Below are 22,021 nucleotides of genomic sequence, written 5' to 3'. Positions count from 1 at the left end.
TTTATCATTTTCTTGTGACAGATAAAGCTTTATTTTGGTGGTATTTAATCACCTCTTGGTTTTTTATTTTTTCTTAAACAAACCAAAAACCACTGAAAATTTTGAAAAAAAAATGTTTTTTCTTAGTTTTTGTTATACAATTTTGTAAATAAGTGATTTTTCTCCTTCACTGATGTGCGCTAATGAGGCTGCACTGATGGGCACTGATAGGTTGCATTGATGGACACTGATAGGTGGCACTGATGGGCACTGATGAGGAGGCACTGGTAGGTGGCACTGATAGGCATTGACAGGCATCACTGATGGGCACTGAAAGGCAGCACTGATACATGGCACTGATAGGCGGCACTGACTGGCACTGATAGGCAGCACTGACTGGCACTGATAGGCAGCACTGACTGACACTACTGATAGGTGGCAGTGATTGGCACTGATGGGTGACACTGAAAGGCAGCTCAGATGGGCAGTGATATGTGGCATTGATGTGCACTGGTAGGCACTGATATGTGGCACTGATGGGCACTGGCACGAGGCACTGATGAGCACTGATATAAGGCACTGATGGACACTGACAGGTGGCACTGCTGGGGCTTCCCCTCCGCAGAAAGCCGATTACCGGCTCTCCTCTCCTCTTGAGCTGTCATCGTGACAGCTCGAGAGAAGAGAAATGCTGATAACCGGTATTTCCCTGTTTACATGTGATCAGCTGTGATTGGACACAGCTGATCACATGACCAAGCCAACATCTTCGGCTCTTTCCGTGATCGGTGATCCGCTGTGTCCGAGGGACACAGCGCACTTCCGATCGCCGCTCTGCGCGCTCCCTGAGCCGCGCATGCGCTGAACGAGAGAACCACCTTGCGCCCGTCATATTACTATATGGCGGGCGGGAGGTGGTTAAAGGGTAGGTTAATATTAAGGTCCTAATCCACTTATAGGTGTGGCCTAGTGGGCCATGTCATATGATGGACTCATTTATTCATTGGGGACTCCTGCAGTAAAATCTCCCTGTTTAGCTCCTGGCTCTGTTTCTGACAACCTTGGGGTGTTCCAGAAGAAACTATACAGATCCAGAACTTCAAGAGCAGAGAGTTCACATCTGGATTCCGTTAGTGATGCAGGACATGTAAGGTGATAAAGCTCTCTAGTGAAAGACCAAAATTCTAGTTTTGGACGGAACTTCTCTCAACACTCTCTCAATCAACATTAAAAATGTTTAATCCTTATGCTGCTAGCATTGGCAAATAGATAGGAAAACATATCATATATAATTGTTTTAAACTTTTTTTTACATTTTCTTAGTTACTTGCTGATTTCAAGGCCTAGAAAAATTATGTAATTTATCCTAGGAAACTTCAGGAGGGGAGGAGGGACTTTCTCAGCTAAACACACCCTCCTTCCTGTGTGCCTGAACTAAGGGTAGATGGATTCCAGGAAGTGACTGATACATGCATTGTCTCCCCTTACTGAACATGGCCACAGCCAGAAATGCTGGGGGGGGGGGTTTCAAAGTGATTTCTAAGCAAAATAAAGCACAGAGACACGGAGTTTGATTTTAATATTAAAAATGAATTAAATAGCATTTTTGGTTTGTGGTGCTCAGGTGCAGCATAGATCCGTTACAATTACCCTAAGAAAGAAGGGCAACTGTCACTTCTGTTACACTCTGTGGTTTCCTCCAACAGCCTTTATGTCACTACGGGACAAACAAAACAAACAAAAAGGCAGAAATAAAATGCCCTGCCTATAATGTAAGTGCATAGACAACACAAAATTGCCAATTCCAAAAAAACAATAAGTTGGGCCAAAAAAGTGCAGAAACTAAGGGTGAAAATACACAGTAATGAGTATCATTCTTACCAAATATAGCTACATATCCCATTGGCGTGGGGAACAGGCAAACAAACAACAGTTAAAGTAGGGGCAGAACAGAAAAATAGCCCTTAGCGTGTGAGATCGTATTGACAATAGTATGAAAAATCAAAGGAAAAGGTATAAAAAAGTATTACCATGAAGTCTGGAAATGGGAAAAGAAGACAAGCAGGAACAAAGTAGGGAGAGAGAGAGACAAGAGGGGACAAAGAAGAGAACAAAAGGGGGGAGGTGTCAGAAGGCATGGGGGCCCCTGGGGGAAGCCTTCCACCCAGTACCTCCATATAGTGCAGGTAGGCAGTTAGGATCAGAGCTCCACGGAGATTAGAGGTCAGCCAAAGACATCAGTGCATGGAACTTTCTTAATGGCAATTTCTTTAATCTTCCATAGCAAGAGGATGATTAGAGGTGCCACTGGTTTTTTTTTCCCAGTAAAGGATACATGCCATGGTAGGTTTTAGCAGGTGCATCTACAGGGAATGTTTATAACGTTTTGTCAAGAGTGGGTGAGATGTAGAAGGAAGGCTGCTGGGTCACTCCCCAAGTTGACATCTGTTAGCTTGAAAGTTATGTCCCCACCTGCTTCCAGGTGCGTAGTACAGAAATGCTCCAAAGCATATGTAGCATAAGGCTCTCTTGTTGCTGACATTGACAACATCATGGCGAGGACTGCATCAAGAACTAATGTAATGTTCGGGGGATCACGTATCAGCTTGCAATAGAGACCAATGAGTTTGCTTCAGGATCCTCTCTTTCTGTTGTTCCGTAAAAGCTGTGTCCAAATCTGCTTCCCATTTCACAAGGTACGCAGGAGGAGGATGATCAGACAGGTGTGTAACAGTTTTTACTGAGATCAGTAAGCCATTTCAGAGAGAAGTCGAAGATGAGCACAGCCACTCAAACTCCATCAGAGGATGTAAAGAACTCCCATCCTTCCAGATACTTATCAGAATTCTGATGAATTTGTAATGCCCCCAAAAGTGGAAGTGGGGGATCCACCATCACCTGTTTTTTTTTCCTATCTTTAATCTATTTAAGCCTCCCCAAACAAAAGCACGTTGATATTACATATCTAGTAGTAAGAAGCTGCTTCCTAGATACCAGTTACCCTGTAAAAGGCATTCTAAACCTACCTACTTTCGCCTTGTGTATTCCACCTACATATGATGTGCACTGATCGGGTAGTTTCATGGTGTCATTTGTTGCCCTGTATGCACAGCCTATAGTAGAGTAAATCTTCACATTCCTGTGTCAGAAGTTTCTGTTTGTGTTTAAACATGAGGCATATAACAGGTTATTGCAAGTCCTCTATTGTCTGAGAACTGACACTTCCTGTGTAGAGACTACATATCCCACAATCCCTGGATCTCTTAGCCCAGTGCTTATGTAGCAATATCCTCTTAGGAGTTGCTGAGTATTCGGGTCCCCCTATAGTACTGGAAATTCTGGGTCCCCCTATAGTACTGCACAAACAGGCAACATGCATTTTTCACAGACTTGCATTCTGGAAACAGTCCTTGAGCTTGTTTTTTTTAAGTTTTATTAGGGGTATTGAACTTGGGTGGGGTTGAGGGGTGTATGGGATACCCAAGGGAACTGCAACTCTGCCTGGAGGTAGGCCACTTCCCACTGGGCCCCCTCCCAGGCTCCTACATCTCAGCCTCTCACTCCATCTTCCACCTGAATGCTCCTGCTGCTGAGCATGCTCAGTCACACTCAGTCTGCCTTGGCCCCATGCCAAGTTTCCTGCTTTGAGATTGGCCAGAGTCCTCCTGTGCAAGCCAGCCCCTCCTCACCCCTGTCCACTACTTCTAGAATCTTCTCCAAGTTTCTAGAGCAATGGAAGATACAAAGGAACTGATCTGCAGAACCCTCAGCCTGACCTAAATTTGACCCACTGTCTCTTGCCCAGGCTGTTAGGCTACGTTCACACTAGCTTTGTTTGCAAACGGCAGACAGGCATTTGGGAAGCGTTTTTACCGCTTCCCAAACGCCTGGGAAAATCCAATCCCTACCTGTCAGGTATATGTGCAGAGATTTTAATTAACCTTGAGAAACAAAGTTTGGCTTCCATGATGCAGGGTGCCCTGCAGTGTAATGTAGTGGAGGTGGTTGACACAGATACACAGTTGGGAGAATTCAATAAATCCCCTTTGAAATGGCCTGCACCAGATTTTAAAATCCCTGCTGTTCATTTCGGTAACTTTACTAACACATGCGGCAGATTCAACTTTTTTTTTGTCTTTTTTTCCTCTGTTTTCACCTGGTGATGTGGCCAGTAATACACCTCCTGTATTAGAGTGCCTCCACTCTGGATGAAGGCACACGGGGGCACCTTTGGACAGCAGCATTGTCAGTCTGGGGGGAGAAAAGTGATGTACTAGCAGATTTAAATACACTAACAAACTGAAGCCAAGCTCTGGATAATACTTTGAACAACAAATGTTTTTTCCTTTTGGGATAGGTGTTTTACATAAATAAAAGCTGATTATTGTACGCACCCTTGCTAGTGTTAAATGTTGTTTTCATCTCTGTAACATTATGCTAGAGAGCTGCTTCTTTTGAAAAACAACAGACTTAATGGCTGGATCACCAGATGTAACTATAAGAAAGCCTAGAAAAGAAAAGGAATGCAGCCATCACATATAAGAAATGGTAAGCTGCAATATGATAAATGTTTTTGGGTTTTATTCCACTGTAACAGCACCACTTTGACAATGTAGCACTAATAATGTACCAAATTCAAAAATATTTTCTGGTCTGCCTGTAGTCCAAACCTTTTTACCAATTGAAAATATTTGGCACATCTTGAAATGAAAACTACGACAGATGACCCAGGACTGTTTAGCAGTTAGAATCCTATATCAGACAAGAATGGGACAGCAGTCCCAGATGTTTACAGAGTGTTATTAAAAGAAAATGAGATGCTACACCATGGTAAGCATGGTCCTGTCACAACTTTTTTGGGACATATTCTCAGTTTAAACATTTAACTGCTTCCCAAACGTGCTATAGCCAAAAGACGGCTACAGCGCTGTTATCCATTTCTGGGAGGGCGTCCATGGACGTCCTCCCAGAACTTGCCCCCTGCGTGCCCCCAGCGGCGTGCACCCAACCCTGTCTATGATTGCTGTGTCTTACGTACACAGCTGATCACGTAATGAGCTAAAAGACCAATCACAGCAGCCTTTTACCATGTGATCAGCTGTATCCAATGACACAGATCACAAAGTAAATACACTTACCGGTTATCGTCAGCACTTCCCTCACACTGTTACACCGTGAGTAAAGTACTGCTGATAACCAGCAAATGTGGCAGGGGAGATCTGCACTGATAATCAGGGTGCTGATTATCAATGCCACCCAGCAGTGTCACCTATCAGTGCTGCCATTCAGTGCCTCCAGTTGGTGCTATTAGCCAGTGCCCAGCAGCACTGCCTATCAATGTCCATCATTGCTGCATATCAGTACATCATCAGTGCCTCCTCATAAATGCCCACAATGGCGCCTCATCAGTGCCCATCAGTGCTGCCTATCAGTGCCCATCAGTGCTGCCTATCAGTGCAGCCTCATCAATGCACATCAGTGAAGGAGAAAAATTACCTGTTTGCAAAATGTTATGATAGAAACAAAGAAAACCTTTTTTTTATTTTTTGCTCTTTTTTTTCGTTTACAGTGCATAAAAATAAAAAAAACCCAGTGACAATTAAATACCACCATTACCGCGCAATTGTCATTCAAAGTGTGATAGCGCTGAAAGCTGAAAATTGGTTTGGGCAGGAAGGGGATGAAAGTGCCCGGTAGGCAAGTGGTTAATGAGGTTTCTATTTTCTATTGTGAATAAAATAAGGGTTTATGAGATTTGCAAATGATTGCATTGTGTTTTTATGTAGATTTTACAGTGTGCCAACTTTTTTGGAATTGTAAATGCTATATATCAAAATGGGTTGAGACATTATTTAAGCTTCCCTGCAGTAAATTACCGCTGCTTCGTTTGCGGTTCCTCCGATTCTCCAGCTCTGGGCTGGAGAATCTGGAGGGAGAACACAGATCGCCAGTGAAGGGCTGACATCGCTCCTTCATACACTGGCCATCTGTGTGCTGAGATGATCAGTGGAGAACAATCCTTAGGATCGCCGCTGATCTCTGTTTCATAAAAGGACACCTGAATTGGAACAAGTATGCAGATCAGGAAAGTCAGATAAAAGTCCATAATGGCATACTTTGCTTCAGGTCACTGATTCTAAAATATTGAAGTAAGAGGATTAGTATGATCACCAGGCAACTAGCAATGGCATTATACATTTTTTCATGACTCATCTAATAATGCATTTGATTACAATAATGCAATTATGGCAGCGTTGTATTTTTGAAAACACCACAATATAAGTGAACCTTTTTTGAAATGTGGCCTACTTAGATGAGCTTATAATGTCTACCACATAGCGTCTTGGTTGATTTCTACCTTTTGAGTGTGTGGTGTGCTTGTTTTTTCTCAGCTGGGACCAAATACTGGACATCGGATAGCAGTGGTCATGGTGGTGTGGAGATATCAGCCTACGTTCTCCTCGCTATACTATCAGATGAGGCCGCTTCACATAAAGATATTGAGGAGGCATCAAGCATTGTCAGCTGGATGGTGAAAAAGCAGAAACCCCAGGGTGGATTCTACTTAACTCAGGTTATATACTTTTCTACTGCTGTAATATTCTGTGCTAGCTGTCATGTAATGTAATTCATGTTTGCCCAGAGTCTTATTTAAACATTGGGTATTCAATAGTCCTAAGTTAGCAATGCGGTTTTAAAAATCCTTCTTGATTCATTTGATTCAGTATTTTATTTTAGGGTTGCATAATGTAAATGCATCTTTAAGTATACTGTTTTTTTTTTGTACTTGTTTGTTTTTTATTTAAATAATTGTATTTTTAGTGACAGTCATGTTACCTATACTGGAAATCAAATTGTTGCATGATACAGTAGTGTTTTGTTGGTTAGAGTAACTAAATCTAAGTCATCTGCAGGCTTTATATATTGACATTTTTTAACAGGATATGGTGGTTGGACTTCAGGCTTTTACCAAATATGCTACAGCTACTTACAGGGACACAATAGATCTCACTGTGTCCATTAAGTCATTGTCTGGGTTCCAGAGGCAATTTCATGTGGACAGGACAAACCGCCTGCTTTTACAAAAAGAACATTTACCAGATACTTCAGGAATATATACAATCACTGCCACAGGAAATGGATGTGTCTATGTTCAGGTCAGTAGTGTATCTGTCATATAGCAGATGATAATTAACAGATCTTACATCTTGGGAAAAATCTACTTGGAATATTACTCAAATGTATGTAAAGGTACCAATCCTTGTATCGAAAACAAAATATATTACATTTATTTAAAGGATAAGTTCACATTTGGGAACATGTTACATGTCCACCCCCTTGTGACAGCCATACAAGGAGAAGTTCCCTGTACTAGCTGTCACTTTTCAAAAACAGCACGGTCGATTGGGGCTCCACCCAAGTGGCAGCATCGTTGATTCACAGAGTTCTGTGAATGAATAGACTATGAGTCCCGACTGCCTTAGCCTTCTCAATGAACTACCACGGCACTGTGGAGCACCATAGTAGTTCATTGACATGCTGCACAGGCAAACAGATATACTGACAGGTCTGCGGGAGACCTGCCTGGCACCAGCAATCTGCTGATTGCTGGTGCAATGCTTTACAGGCTCCTGCAACAAAAAATAATAAATGCACATTTTTTTTTACCTGTAATTGCATTTATTATTTTTTGTCAAAATGCATTTATTATTTTTTGTCAAAAGGTGAACTAAAACTGAAGGCAAATTTTTTTTATGCAAATAACTAATTATACAGAAGACCTTATCACATAAAATTCATTGACGCAATCACAAAAAATAAAACTAAAGGTCTATAAAATATAAAAATAAAAAAACAAAGCTCATAAAGTCCAATATATCATTAAAGTGTCAGTGCTGAAAAAGTTGTCATGCATCAAAGAGATTCCACAAAATTATAAATAAAGTGATTTTATCTTTGTGCAAGGCATAGCTCTTTACAATGTGAGTGGGTATTGTGGAAGAGGTAGTATTTTAATAAAGGTTAAATTTTTTACACAATGGCGGCTTTTCCTTGTTTCCTTATGGCATACTCATTAAAGTATAACTAACTTTTTTTTAAGTTTTTAATAGAGTGCAATAGAGTTAGAACCACTGACAGTTTTTGCTGCTGTCTGTGTCTTCGCCTTGTCACATACCTCATAGCAGAGCCTGACGTATCGAGGGAGGCCTCTCTTACAGCCACGTCTCAAGAACCACTGGTGATGAGAAAGTGACCGCAAGTTCACAGCGAGGTATGAGCACCTGTAAGGTGTTCAGCCGATCATATAGGTAAGTAGCAGGTGCTTCGCCAGAGATGGGTCAGATGGCCAAAACAGCAGATGGCAGCAGCAGACCCTGGACTTGGCAGACAGCATGTGGGCAGTTGCTTGGCTAGTAGATGACTGGTCGCAGGTGCAAAAGAGGCTGGCAGCACATAGCAGGTGAAGGACAAACAGGGACCAGGTAAGTAGCATGCAGAGCTGAGCAGACGGATAACTGAATGCGTGGTCACACAAACCAGGCCCGCAACAGATGGTCGGGTACAAACATGGACAGCGGGCAAGAAAATGGTCAAGGTACAAGCAGAGATCAGCAACACTGGAGCAGGCAGATGAGAAGGAGGCAAGCAGAATCCAGAGACAAGCCAAGGTCAGGGCAGACAGCATTCAAACATGGTCAGGGCAAACCAGGTCAAACAGGACCAGAAGCAGGAACACAGGGAGAGCTGTAGATCAGACAGCACTGACTAGTGCAACTGCTGCACTGAAATAGTCCATTTGGCTACAGCGTTAGCAGCAGGTGCATGCACGTCCGCTCATATACATGTCTATGCATAGCCAAACGAGTGCTCGGAGGCCTGTGGCTGCACATCTGTATGAATATTGAGCCCTGTACTATAGCCAGTGCTTTCCTAACACCCCTTCTATTTGTCCTGTTTACCGTTCTCTTTTATCTAGTTTTGGGTAGTCCCCAGAAAAATAATAAAGAGGAAATTCTCCAGTGAGGACATTAGTTTTGGTGACCTGCGGGTCTCCAAGGGATTCCCTAATTTGCAGGGATTTCCCCTCACTTCCTGTCTGATGACGGGACAGGAAGTGAAGGGAAATCTCCAAAATGGGGCACAGATGGCGAAAAAAAAATGTGACTTTCTCTATCAAAAATGAAAATAAAAAGATTTGCCTATACAGACAGTCCCCTGGTTACAAACAAGATAGGTTCTGTAGGTTTGTTCTGTTCTTAAGTAGAATTTGTATGCAAGTTGGAATAAGTATTCATTATATATAATAATAATAATTAATATTTTGTCATTTCTATATGTTTATTTTGACTAGGTCAAAAATAGATTTTAACCAGAATGTATTATTTTATAATAAGAGTTTTAATTCACCTTTTTTTGTGAAAGTTTTAGTTAGAACAACAACCCTAAGGCTACTTTCACACTGATCTGCCACAAAAACATAGCAAAACCGCATAGGCGTTTTTACCATGCATTTGCCGTGCTTTCTGAATGTTTTTTAAAGGACACGGGACTTAAAAATTGCACCAAAGACGCTACTCAGATGTGTTTTAAGGCGCTTTTCAGGCGTTTTTCATTGATTTCAATGGGAAGAGGCGTTTTTGTGGCATTTTGTTTTTTTTAACTCACCAAACATGCCCCAAAGATGCTGCAAGCAAGACTTTTTACACTGCACTGCAAGGCCAACGCCTCAGTGTGAAAACATACATAGCTATACATTCACATACATAAGGAAGAATTTTTCTTGAACTTTTCAGGTGCTTTTTTTAACGCAAAAACACTTCAAAAACTCCTCAGTGCGAAAGTATCCTAAAAGTATGCATGCAAAGATCTTTTCAAACTTGGCTGCAAATTCATACTTTTCATAGCAGGCAAATCTTTGAGATGCAGAAATCTAGGAAAAAGCAGTGAGCCAGTTGAAGAGATATCAAAGTAGATAGATCTGATAATGCTGTACATAGCAATGTTTAGGTATATGTTATGTATGTATTTTTTTTGTTTTTTTTTAATGTATCTTTTTCATTGCTAAAAAGTTAGTTACCAAAGAAATGTTCCAATAAATACAACACTTCTATTATACCAACATCATTGCGCCAATGTAATAAAGAGAGAAAATACACTCACTGGATGCTGCTATTATTAAAAAACTCAAAATAATAATAAAAATGTGAAAAATATACAAATCACAAATAATAGCGCAAACCAAATCACACAACTAAATATAACCACCACCAAATAAGTGCATAATAATAGTGCAAACAAAAAATCAATAAATAGGGAATCTCAATATAGTCCATTCAGAAAAGTCCATATAAACATGATCCTCAGTAAATGAAGTAATGAGATCCTCCTTCATAAGCAATGTGGTATTCAGTGCTCAAAAACACCCCATCAAAATGCACACTCACCATGTGCTAGTAATTAACCAGCATGTCAGTATATATCCAGCATTCACCAAACAGACTTCAAAGGACAATCCTCATGTGTTGGTAATTACTCAACATACTACTATGTATCCAGCATATCACCAAACAAACTCCAGAGAAGATCCTCTCATATCCAGATTAGCACATGTGGGTAAAGAAAATACTCGCCATAGTGCAGTATCATCCAACAAATTTATTGCCAAACAAACCCCCCTTAAAATCACACTCACAATGAGCAAATAAAAACAAGGCATTTTGTTATATCAGAGCTCCAGTCTCTGCATCCTGTGTCTCACCAGCCAGCCCATTACCATTAAGATGGTAATAGTGCGATCACGTGATCCGGACACGTGCATCAGCATGAGTAGTGATGTCACAGGAAGGCCGCACACTGACGCGTTTCGTCCAATGACTTCTTCCGAGGGTTTGCGCTATTATTTGTGATTTGTATATTTTTCACATTTTTATTATCTTTTTCATTGGTTTAACTTTTGTTTTATATTGCACACTGGACATTTTTACAGCTGCTGTTTTTGGCTTTTGGCGTTCTTTTCTACAGCCAGTAAATTCCCCATGTTATCTTATGTGTTCATGCACACATAGGCTGTAGTCAGTATTTTTTGGCTGGAAAAAAAACCCCCCAGAACTAGTAGGTTCTAGAGGAGATTTTTGTCTGTAAAAACGCTCTAACACTGAAAAACACGGCAAAACATGGTAAAACACAGCAAAAAATACGGCAAAACGTGGCTACACGCTAATGCAAAAATGCTAAAAAAATTGCTGAAAAACTTTTCACAGCTAATGCTACCAGTGTTATTAAAACTCCCAGTGTGCATGGAGCCTAATTGTTAAGTGGTACATAGTTTAAACCTAAAGAATGCCATACGCGGGATGGAAAATTACTCCTGCTAAATACCACATTAATTTCCAACTGTTGCTGAAAATAATACGATTAAACAAAATTGTGTAAGAAAATAAGAAGGACAATATAAGAAAATAAAGGTATCCATCTGTAAAATGGCAATCTAATGGGTAAAAATAATATTTACCCAATTCCCACCTGCAGGATGTCATATGACATCCTGGACTTTGAGTGGAGATACCAAGATGGTGCCTGCAGCTACAGGCATCATCCCAGTATCTTTTTTTTTTTTTTTTTCGGCAGCCAATTCTGTGTAATGTAAAAGCAATACTAGCAGCTAATTAGCCACTGGATTGTTTTTACAAGTGACAGGAGGTGTGCCTCCTGGGCTCTGTCACAGTGGGGAGCCCGAAACTGAAGCTAGCACTACTATAGGGCTGAATGGGGACCGGAACATCCCTGATAATCTCTATGGTATTAGAAACTGGAAGTGATGGGTATTTTGTCACTTCGGGTTTTGCCGGATGTAAACAAATGCTGTGTAAATACAGTGTGACATAAACAATTGCAAAACCCACCATATTAATCTCTAGGACCTCTGCCTTATTTATGTAAAGCACGTATCACTTTGATTATATTGATTGTTTGTCATCTTATATTAATCACTGGAGTGTTTTTATTTATGTATTTCACATTGCACAGTTTTTAACGTATATTTATTTATTTATAGTTTGATATATATTAATATTGCAATTTGGATATTTGCTTAGCGCTTCACCATTTGTTGGCTATTTTGTTATATCCAGTGGTATAGGGAGTAGGTGACAGCAGCTGGCACGGTTATTAGAAGTGTTGAGCGCAGGAGGATTTCTTTATATAATTTTATAATGCCCTATCATTGTCACAATATATCTGCTATGTTTACCTCTTTCTAGACATACCTGAAGTATAACTCACCACCTGAAAAGTCTGCTACTTCCCTTTCTCTCATGGTCAGCACCCAGCCAGCAGTGTGCACACATGAAGTGCTGAAAAAATTTGACCTTCACATGGAAGCCAGGTACAGATTGCTCTGAAAGAGGTTTCCTGGAAAAGGGTTGAAGTTTTCCTAATCACTTAGTTTTAGGGTTGTTTGAAACGGTAATGTTTGAGCCCCACTTCTGTAACAATGAAGTCTTTAAGTGTATGTCGGGGCAAAAAAAAAGTGCATCTTTGTAATACATTCACATTTCCCTATGTGTTATCCCTTTAAAGACCCTTCAAGTATAGAAACATACCAGTTGATCTGCTGAAATTCCTCTTAGCTATTAATTGTCTTTTGTGAAATGACATCACTCAGTATTTTCATAGACTGAAAACTTCCACCTCTCCCTATCTCTACAAGTTGTTCTCTAATCCAAAATAAGAATCAGGCTGGGCATATTAGACATCTAGAGATAACAAAGGATGAGTGAACTGGGCATTGGTCAGCTTAAAACTTCTAATTTGAATCTATAGGTTTTGCTTTGCACCTATAAAACTGATATAAGAAAACATGTTAAGGCACACTAGCTTAAAAAAAAGCCAGTGCTCTTGGCAGGAAAAAAAAATGCTATTGCTGAGTGTTTTTTGTACTAGCGTTTAGAAGCATTTCGCTTTTTTTCTTCCAGAAAAATGCTCTCAAAACTGCCAAACAGAAGGGTTTTTTCTGGTTATAAATGCTGAGCTTAAAAACACCTCTAGACTACCTAATGTGCATGGACACATAGAATAACATTAGCTGCTTCTACAGGCAAAACGCTAAACTCCTCTAGGAGCAGCGCTTTTTTTAAGCCAGTTTGCATGGAGCCTAAATAGTATATTTAACAGACCAAAAAGGAGCTTGATTATCAAGGTTTACACACTCTGTAATATGAGCTAATCCTTGCCTTTTGCATATGGCTGCTACTGTAAAGAGATGTAGCACTACTTGCTGAAGATTTGGGTCCCCCTATAGTCCTGCACAGCCAGGCAACACGCATTTTCCACAGACTCAGAGCACTCAGAGCCAGAAACAGTCCTTGAGCTCAGTTTTTGTTTTATTAAGGGGCAATAAATGTGGATGGGATAAGGAGTGTACGGGATGTTCAATGGAACTGCAACTGAGGACAAACTCCTTAGCAACTATGCACAAGTCTTTACACAGCAGAAACTCTTCTTGGAGAGCTCTCCAGCCTCTCCTGGTGCACCACCCCAGACCCTAGATAATTCTCTTATTATCCAGCTGCCTGAGGAAATCCTTGGGCAAGGGAATTCAGTGCCTGCCACCTTAAATGAAACAGTCCTGGGTAAGGAGCTAATCAGGTTTCCCATCAAAGTGCTGTTTTTCCCTTAATTGGCTCAGAGGGTATAGGACTACTCACTCAATTTCAGTCCTGCGAGTAGATTTAGGTGCGTGGCTGCCTCAAGGCCTTCCGCTGAGCTGGCTCCTTTCCTGGTTCTATAGGTGGTCCTCACTCTGGTGGCCGGTGAGGATAAGTGATCCATCTTTCCAGCGCCCTGCCTGTAGGTAGGCCCCTTCCCACTAGGCCCCCTCCCAGGGTCCTGAATCTCAGCTTCCTCACATCTTTCTCCTGAACTCTCCTGCCACTGAGCAGGCGCAATCACTTTTAAGGGCTGTCCTGACCCCATGCCAAGCCTTCTGCTTGGGTATTGGTCAGGATCCCCTAAGAGTGCAGACTAGCCCCTCTTCACCCCCACCCACTGCTTCTAGAATCTTCTCCAAGATTCTAGAGCAGGGGGCGGTATCAAGGAACTGATCTGCAGAAACTTTCATGCAGCCCTGACCTGAATTTGTCCCAGCTGACTATTGACCAGGCTGCTACCTTTCTAACTAAAAAGATAATCAGCTAGCTCCCCCTAGCTAACTAGGAGGGTGCTACAGAGGGATGGGGTTATGTTTAGTTTGGTGTCAGTTACATTATACACTGAAGTCCTTATTGTTAGTGGATCAAAAAGGAATGTTCACTGCATGCATTTGTTTTTTTACATAATTACAGTCACACTTTTATTTCCTCCAATGGTGGGGCTGTTTAGTGATTTACAGCCATTAACTTTCATAAGAGAACTGAGAGGTTATGTATTTTTTAGATGAACACTGAAATCAGCTGTGGTTAGATGCTGTTATGTTAGGGGTGAGACTGCCATAAATACACATGTAGCGCTACCACCAGAGGAGCAACTTGTATTTTTTGCCCAGGTCTCCCCTTGCTTTTAAAAAACTATTTATGGGGTAAAAGCCCCCATAAGGAAAGAAGGTACTTATAAAATGACTCAAGTAGTTTAACTGAAATAATAGCTTTATTGAAACCACATATAAATGTTTATGTAATTGTATATAAACAGTCAACAAAAGGCAACCCAATAGTTACCACCAATGAAGGGTGTATGGGAAAAGAGTCATGATATAGCATAGAGGGGGATAGCAGATCCTAATGCGTGCACAGCTGAGGTTGAAAATCAAGTATAGACATAACCATATATATTGGAATATTGAAATTTTATAGGCCTCAGCCAGTCGTGCGTGACTGGTTGCCTTTTGTTGACTCAGAGTCTATTGATATATTTTTCAGAGGACTTGGCATTGTGCATTTTCAACATCTAACCCGGGGTTTCCTCATTTTTAAGTGACAACATTGTCATGTTTTTAATAGGTGACATGTGGAGACTTTTTCAATCTGTTTATATACAATTGGATAAACATTTATATTTCCATAAAGCTAATATTTCAGTTAAACTACTTGAGTCACTTAGTAAGTACTTTCCTTATGGGGGCTTTCCCCCCATAAATATTTTTTTCCAGTGCATTTTTGGGTACCGTGACCCACACCCAATTAGTAAAGTTAGTGAACGGAATAATTATTGCTATTATTATTTCCCCTGTGTGGTGTCACTGTTTGTTATACAGTTTTGCCTTCTTTTTTATACTTTAAATTACTCCCATTGCTTTGCCTCACAGCCAGGTACAAAGTATTTTCCACAGCTAGGCACACACACTCTTTCGCTCGTTGTCTTCAATGACCAGTCTAGGGGATTTTGCTTATGGAGTTTTATTGTAGAACTGGTGATATGGGTTGGGAATTTAGTAGGATACTCTAAAATTAGAACTAATCACACTGTGGACATCTAGCTGATCTCTTAGTTGAGCACTTTTAAAGTCCTGGCTGAAAGCAGATAGCAGACTTCTCTTTGAATTGTAGTTTAGGAGTGAGCAAAGTCCCTTTAGCAGTAGTAGTAGTTGCAGGGCTGAGCTTCTCAGGTACAGGCCTGGTATGGCAGACTGTGGCTGTCCAAAAATAATAGAACTGAGCAAGGTCCTTTGCAGTAGCAACAGTTGGACAAGCTCTTCAGAACACCAGCCAGTGTTCCATTTTCTCAGACCCACGCTGACTATTCAGTACCATAGGGGTCCCCAAGATCTCTTAGTGTCTGCACTCACAAGTTCAAGGACAGAATGGCAACCTCCTTCCAATTTTCCAAGCTACTCTCGCTCCGGTGATACCAGACAGATCTTTGGCAAACAGCTCCCCTCAGTCAGCTTACTGTAGAACCAGGGTCACTATTCCTAACTTCAGGACCTCAGGTCGCCCACCCCAGTCCCTCATGGCAGCAAGTGCCAGGCAAGGCAAGCCTACCTACTGTAAATACAACTTCGAGCATGCAATGGGACCACCCTCCCCTACAATTGGCCAGGACTGGATTGGTATTCATGATGTTAATTTGCCTAGCCCCTACCCATGTTCTGGAAGGCTCTCACAGCTTCCTGAAGGCAGGCGGAACTCAGACAAACTCAAACAGCACCAGAGCAGACCTAATTAATCAATTACAGTATTCTGTTAAGCAGAAAGCCCAATTAGATTTTCCTCTCTAACTAGAGGCCTTTTGATTGGTCAGCACCGTCACATGGGCGGCATTGACCAATCAGATGCTGTCTAGCCCATACTGTCATCCCTGAAAGGAGAGAGAGAGCCACTTCACAGGTCTAGGGATTTGAAATCCTTGCGATGAAACTACAGGCTAGACAGCATCTAATTAACAGTGGACAATGCTGACCAATCAAAAGCCCCCTAGTCCAAACTGTCATTCCTGGAAGGAGAGGAGAGATGGCGGCGGAGATTTCAAATCCCTAGACCTGTGAAGATGCTTTCTCTCCTACAGCTAAGAATATGGAACATCTACTTCAATAGTATACATTCCCACATGCGCACTCCCTGCTCAGCATGGAATCCCTGCAGGGAGGTTTCCCGTACCACTCCTGTGTGAACTCAGGCTAAGATGAGCCTGGGTTCACACAGGAGAAGTGGGGAGCTACATGCAATTTGGACAGGAATCGTATTCCTGTTCAAATTTCATGCTATTCTTTGCAGTGCAATTTGCTTCCATACATTTTGTATAGACGCAAATCGCACCGCAAAGTTTCGGTAATCGGTATTGGTACGCCTACTCTCCCATTAAAAAAAAAAAAAAAAAAGGTATCTGTGCATCCCTAATTGTTTTCTTTTACTGTTTGCCTGGAAATCTTCATTACTTCTGGAAACACTTGCACTACAGTATATTGTGGCCTGCATTCAGACCTTCACTATTACCTGCTGAAGATAGAAAATACATATTTATACATAAAACAACTTTTCTGCCAGCTGACAAAATTATTAACTGGATATTAAAATTACATGTAAACTCTTTATATGAAACCACAGTCTATTTTAGATGCAAGGAGCCTATATAACTTGGGATTTTTTGTTTCAAAACATATATAGTTATTCCGGTGAAGGGCCTGCTGCCAAAATGGTGGTAATCGAAGTAGACATGCTCTCAGGATTCATTCCACTTAAAAGCAGCTTGAAAAAGGTAATAGCCCAAGCATGTAGCCATACATTTCTTTCAAATCTGAAAATGATGAAATAGTGCTAGAATACTGTCTATACTGAATATACTAAATACCGAAATGACTTGGAGAATATACCAAGTATCAGTTGACATAATGCTACAGTATGTCTTAACCAACAAGCCTTATATCATGGCCTGGTATACATAATGTAATTTGCTATTTTTTGGCATAAACTTAACAGGCACAAAACAGTATATGCCAAGAAGCTCGTGTTTCAAAATATTGTAAGTGCTTTTATTTTGCATTTCTGATATGCTACTGAATCAGGTACTTGTGTGTCCTTATATGACCCTCACCAAGATTTAGGTAGACTCTACAAATTTGCTATGCTTACCCTAAACAATGTAGATAAAGGAGGTCTATTTATAAAAAATTGTTGTGTGAATGTCTCAGCATTTGCATAGCCATCATGAATAACCCCAGTAATGCCTCTAATATGTTTATTTTCTATGATAGTCGGTTCCATCTAGTGGCCATAATGTGGTATTTTTCTGATTGAGGTGTTTCAGGAAAATACCAGATTATGACCACTAGATGAAGGTCATAGGAAATAGACTTATTAGACACATTATAGGGATTGTTCGCAATGGCTGTGTCAATGCTGAAACACAGTTATTTTTTTTAAAGAGACCTCCAAGTGTTCATGTAATTCATGTCAGTCATTTCTTATATTGCTTGCCAAAATAGTGCTTAATGCTACATAGTTCCTGTTATGCCCTACCTCTCCATAACCTTCAGTCACTGGCAGATGGAGTGTTATGGACCATCTTTTGTTAGGGGCTCCCAATGTTCTCATTCTTTCCCTGATTGGTGCATAACCATCTGATATAGCTCAGGGTCAGTTAGTGTGTTCTCAGTGCTGTATTACTGGTTTAAGTGGCAGAGAAAAATAACTTGATATCTATGCTATGTGTGTGTTATTTTCACTGTCCTTTTGCTCTTTTACATTTATTGTAGTTGGAGAAGAATAAATCTGCAGTTGGAAGAACTGAAGTCACAGGAGATAAAGTGATCATCTATGTGTATAAGGTAATATATTATTATACATGTTGAAGGGAAAGGTTCAGAGTACTCACAGCTAAAACCAGTTTTCATTAAGTAGATGCACTTCCAAAACCAAGAAAAAATAATTCTCAAAACCTATACCCATTTCTCGTGGCCTCTCTCAGTCAAGACTGAAAGGGCTGCAGGATGTATCGTACAAGTATAGTAATACTGTTATAAAGAAGACACTGTGGATTTACTTAAGAAAAGTGAACATAAATGTATTTGTAGTTATTATTTTACAAAGAAAACATGAACTATCAAGCAAGAATGTACAAATCACTTGACCCCAGGAATGCACCTATCGCATTGTAACTTTTCAGGCACAGTTGCATCCGAAAAGGAATCAAATTCCATTTTCTCCTGGCCCCTGTATGAATTTAAAGTGGATTTTTCCCCATTTTACTAAAATCCACATCAGCATGCATCTCTACTAGCTGATGTGAATTCAATTTACACTTTTTTTATTTACTTACCTTTCTTGTGTACACGTCATGATTTTCTTAAGACACTGATGACATAGCCCTGGCCGCACTCATGACCCCTGAGAATGTCATTTCATCAGTGCTTTCAAGGAGATCTTGTACCTAATCTACAAGATCTCTCAGTATTGTCACACTCCACATGCATAACGTGGACAGCATGCAACTCATCTCACGCATGCGCCCTATGGCATTACAATCCAGCCAGATCTTGGAGAATGCTTTTTTTTCTCAAAAATAGATGAATGTAATGTAAGCCTCATGTCCAAGTTGAGTTAAATGACATCACTTGCTCTATCTCACGCGTGTGCAATACAACTACGGTGCTCAACTTAAATGAGTACACCCCTTTTGAAAAGTAAGATTTTAATCAATATCTCAATGAGCACAAGAACAATTTCCAAAATCATGAAAAAAATTGAGTTTATAGAACATTTGTTTACCTCATTACATGAGAGCCTGGATGCTGGATGGAGAGTGATGCTCAACTTGTCTCTTCAGCTTTTCCCATAGGTGTTCAATTAGGTTCAGATCACTTTCACCCTGTTCTTCTTTAGAAATACAACAGTGGCCTCAGATGTGTGTTTTGGATCATTGTCATGTTTGAAAAGTGCTCAACGACCAAGGGCACAGAGTGATGGTAGCATCTTCTCTTTCAATATAGAGCAATACATCTGTGAATTCACGATACCATCAATGAAATGCAGCTCCCCGACACCATCAGCACTCATGCAGCCCCACAGAAGGCCACTGCCACCAACATGTTTCACTGTAGGCACCATGCATTTTTCTTTGTACTCCTCACCTTTGCGACGCCATACAGTTTTGAAGCCATCAGTTCGAAAAACATTTATCTTGGTCTCATCACTCCAGAGTATAGAGTTCCAGTAGTCTTCTTTTTCAGCATGAGCCCTGGCAAATTTTAGACAGGCTTTTTTGTGCATGGGCTTTAGGAGAGGCTTCCTTCGTGGACAACACCCATGCATACCATTCCTCTGCAGTGTACGCCATATTGTGTCACAGGAAACAATCATCCCAATTTGGCTTTTTACTTCTCTAGCTAACTGCAGTGAACTTGCATAGCGGTTTTCTACAATCCATTCTCATTAGAAGACTCTCCTGTCGAGGTGTTAACTTCCATGGACGGGCCTGCATGTCTCTGTGAGATGTTTGCAGTTCCGTCTTTGTTACATTTTTGTATCACTTTTCCTACAGTATTCTGACTGATAAGTAAAGCTTTGCTGATCTTCTTGTAGCCTTCACCTTTCTTGTGTAAAGAAATTATTTTCTCTCTCAGGTCTTGTGACTTTTCTCTTCCATGTGGTGCCATTGCTGACAGCATGAAAAGGGAAATGGTTTTCTTTATGTAACACCCTTTTATAATCAGCTGTCTGATGGACAATTGTTTAATGAACAATTAGACTCACCTGTAGTTGAATTCTTGTTAATTATAATTTTGTTGTCTAAAATGTAGCTTCACTCCTAAGACTTTCATTGAGGTGTATTCATTTTTGCAACATGGTTTTGAATGAATTTGTTTGGAAAATTATTTTTTGTGTTTGTAAATTATCAAATCTTGTTTGCAATCAATGGCCTGCATTTGTGGGAGTATTTTGTAGTATAGTGTCCCATAGAAAATGTTGATTCTGAAAGGAAAGGAAAGATTTTCTGACAAATCTGTTGGGGTGTACTCATTTATGCTGAGCACTGTATATTTCGAGCTGACCCGAGACATATATTTTGAAAATGGCAGGGCAGGAGCATAGGCAGCAGAGAGGCAGCTTGAAAAGGACTAAAAGAGAAGGAGAAGCAGCACAGAGATATGTAAGTGTAGTTGTTTAGGTATATTGTTTTGGATATTTGTGTCTTTTTCTATGAAGAGGGGAGTCCTATTTAGCACCAACAATAGAGAGGCAGTCAGTGTTACCCCCAATGTGTCTCCTGATTCATACCAACAGATCAAACCTGGTTATAAGTTAGTATTTATCACAGCACGAAATGCGTAAAAACATTCATTGCTCCTGCACTGTTTGTGATGCTTTTAAAATAAATGAAATAAAATATTTGAGGAAGTGCAGCAAATTCCGGATCCATTTTTTATCTAACAGAACAAACCTGTTGCTCAATATTGACCTGTGTTCTTGCACTCAATCTCATGCACCGGACTGCCACATCCTAGTGTTATATAATCCACATATACAAATGTCCATATAGTTGAGTTTTACAAGTTTACAAGCTTCACCATTAGTATTCTAACCTGACTATTTCTCCTGTCATCAAACAGGGCAAAACATTTCAATTGCCACATCTATCAGGTTTCCCCCAGATAACCAACTGGTTTACTAAAAAAAGCCTTACTGACAAAATATGGAGGCTGCCATTGGATTGTTGACTTATCTTTCTGAAAATGCTAGTTGTATGGCTGTTTTGCTAATAACGTCCTCCGGGACGTCCTATAGTTAATGGGATTGGATCTTTAATGGCACGATTAGGGCAATACGTGGATATGTTTCTCCAACCATTGGTGAGAGAAACTAGGTCGTATCTGAGAGATACTAAGCACCTAATACAATTGTTGGAGAAAATAGATGGTAACGATGTGATCTTGGCAACTGCTGACGTCTCATCGTTATATACAATTATTGGTCATACAGAAGGGGTGGAAGCTACAGAATGGGGTCTAAGAAAATATGGAAATCTGAAAAGAGGGCAGAGAAAATATATTTTGGATTGTCTAGAATTTTGCTTAAAACATAATTACTTCTGGCATATGAACGTGTTTTATAATCAAGTTAAGGGTGTAGCCATGGGAGCTCGTTTTGCTCCCAGTGTGGCAAACATGTTCATGGCACACTGGGAAGAGATGGCAGTTTATTTGAGTCCCCCGAAAGAATTAATTTTGTTTAAAAGATACATAGATGATATTATAGTAATATGGAAGGGAAGAGAAGAAGATTTATTATGTTTCTGTGAGAATTTAAATAAGAATACTAAAAATATTGTTCTTACATGGGAACATAGTCGTGAGTGGATCAGCTTCCTAGATTTAGATATTAACATCATACAAAATAAAATCATCACAAAGACATTCTTTAAGAGTGTTGACAGGAATGGATACATCCCTCGAGATAGCTGCCACTTCCCGCCGTGGTTATTAAATATACCTAAAGGTCAAATGATCAGACTCAGAAGGAATTGTACGATGCAGGAGGACTTTCTGAGCCAAGCAAAAAATATAGGCCAGAGGTTTGAAGCCAAAGGTTACCAGCAAGATTCCATTAATAAC

At 40.4% G+C, this 22,021-nt stretch overlaps 1 protein-coding gene across 1 annotated transcript in view; it reads left to right on the top strand.

Moving 5' to 3' along the window:
- The window catches only part of LOC149451735 (alpha-2-macroglobulin-like protein 1), a 222,347-nt gene that overhangs the window by 189,902 nt on the left and 10,424 nt on the right, over positions 1-22,021 (top strand). The window contains exons 29-33 of the mRNA XM_089690237.1: positions 6,372-6,553; positions 6,921-7,136; positions 12,240-12,364; positions 17,079-17,169; positions 18,167-18,238. Coding sequence (XP_089546363.1) covers positions 6,372-6,553; positions 6,921-7,136; positions 12,240-12,364; positions 17,079-17,169; positions 18,167-18,238 — 686 coding nt within the window. The remainder of the gene's footprint in view (positions 1-6,371; positions 6,554-6,920; positions 7,137-12,239; positions 12,365-17,078; positions 17,170-18,166; positions 18,239-22,021) is intronic.

This window comes from Staurois parvus, unplaced genomic scaffold, assembly GCF_062004578.1.
Source record: "Staurois parvus isolate SC_StPar_1 unplaced genomic scaffold, SC_StPar_1.0 ptg000525l, whole genome shotgun sequence".
NCBI lineage: Eukaryota > Metazoa > Chordata > Amphibia > Anura > Ranidae > Staurois > Staurois parvus.
Note: the sequence above shows the minus strand (reverse complement) of the source record. Positions and strands in the feature narration are given on the sequence as shown.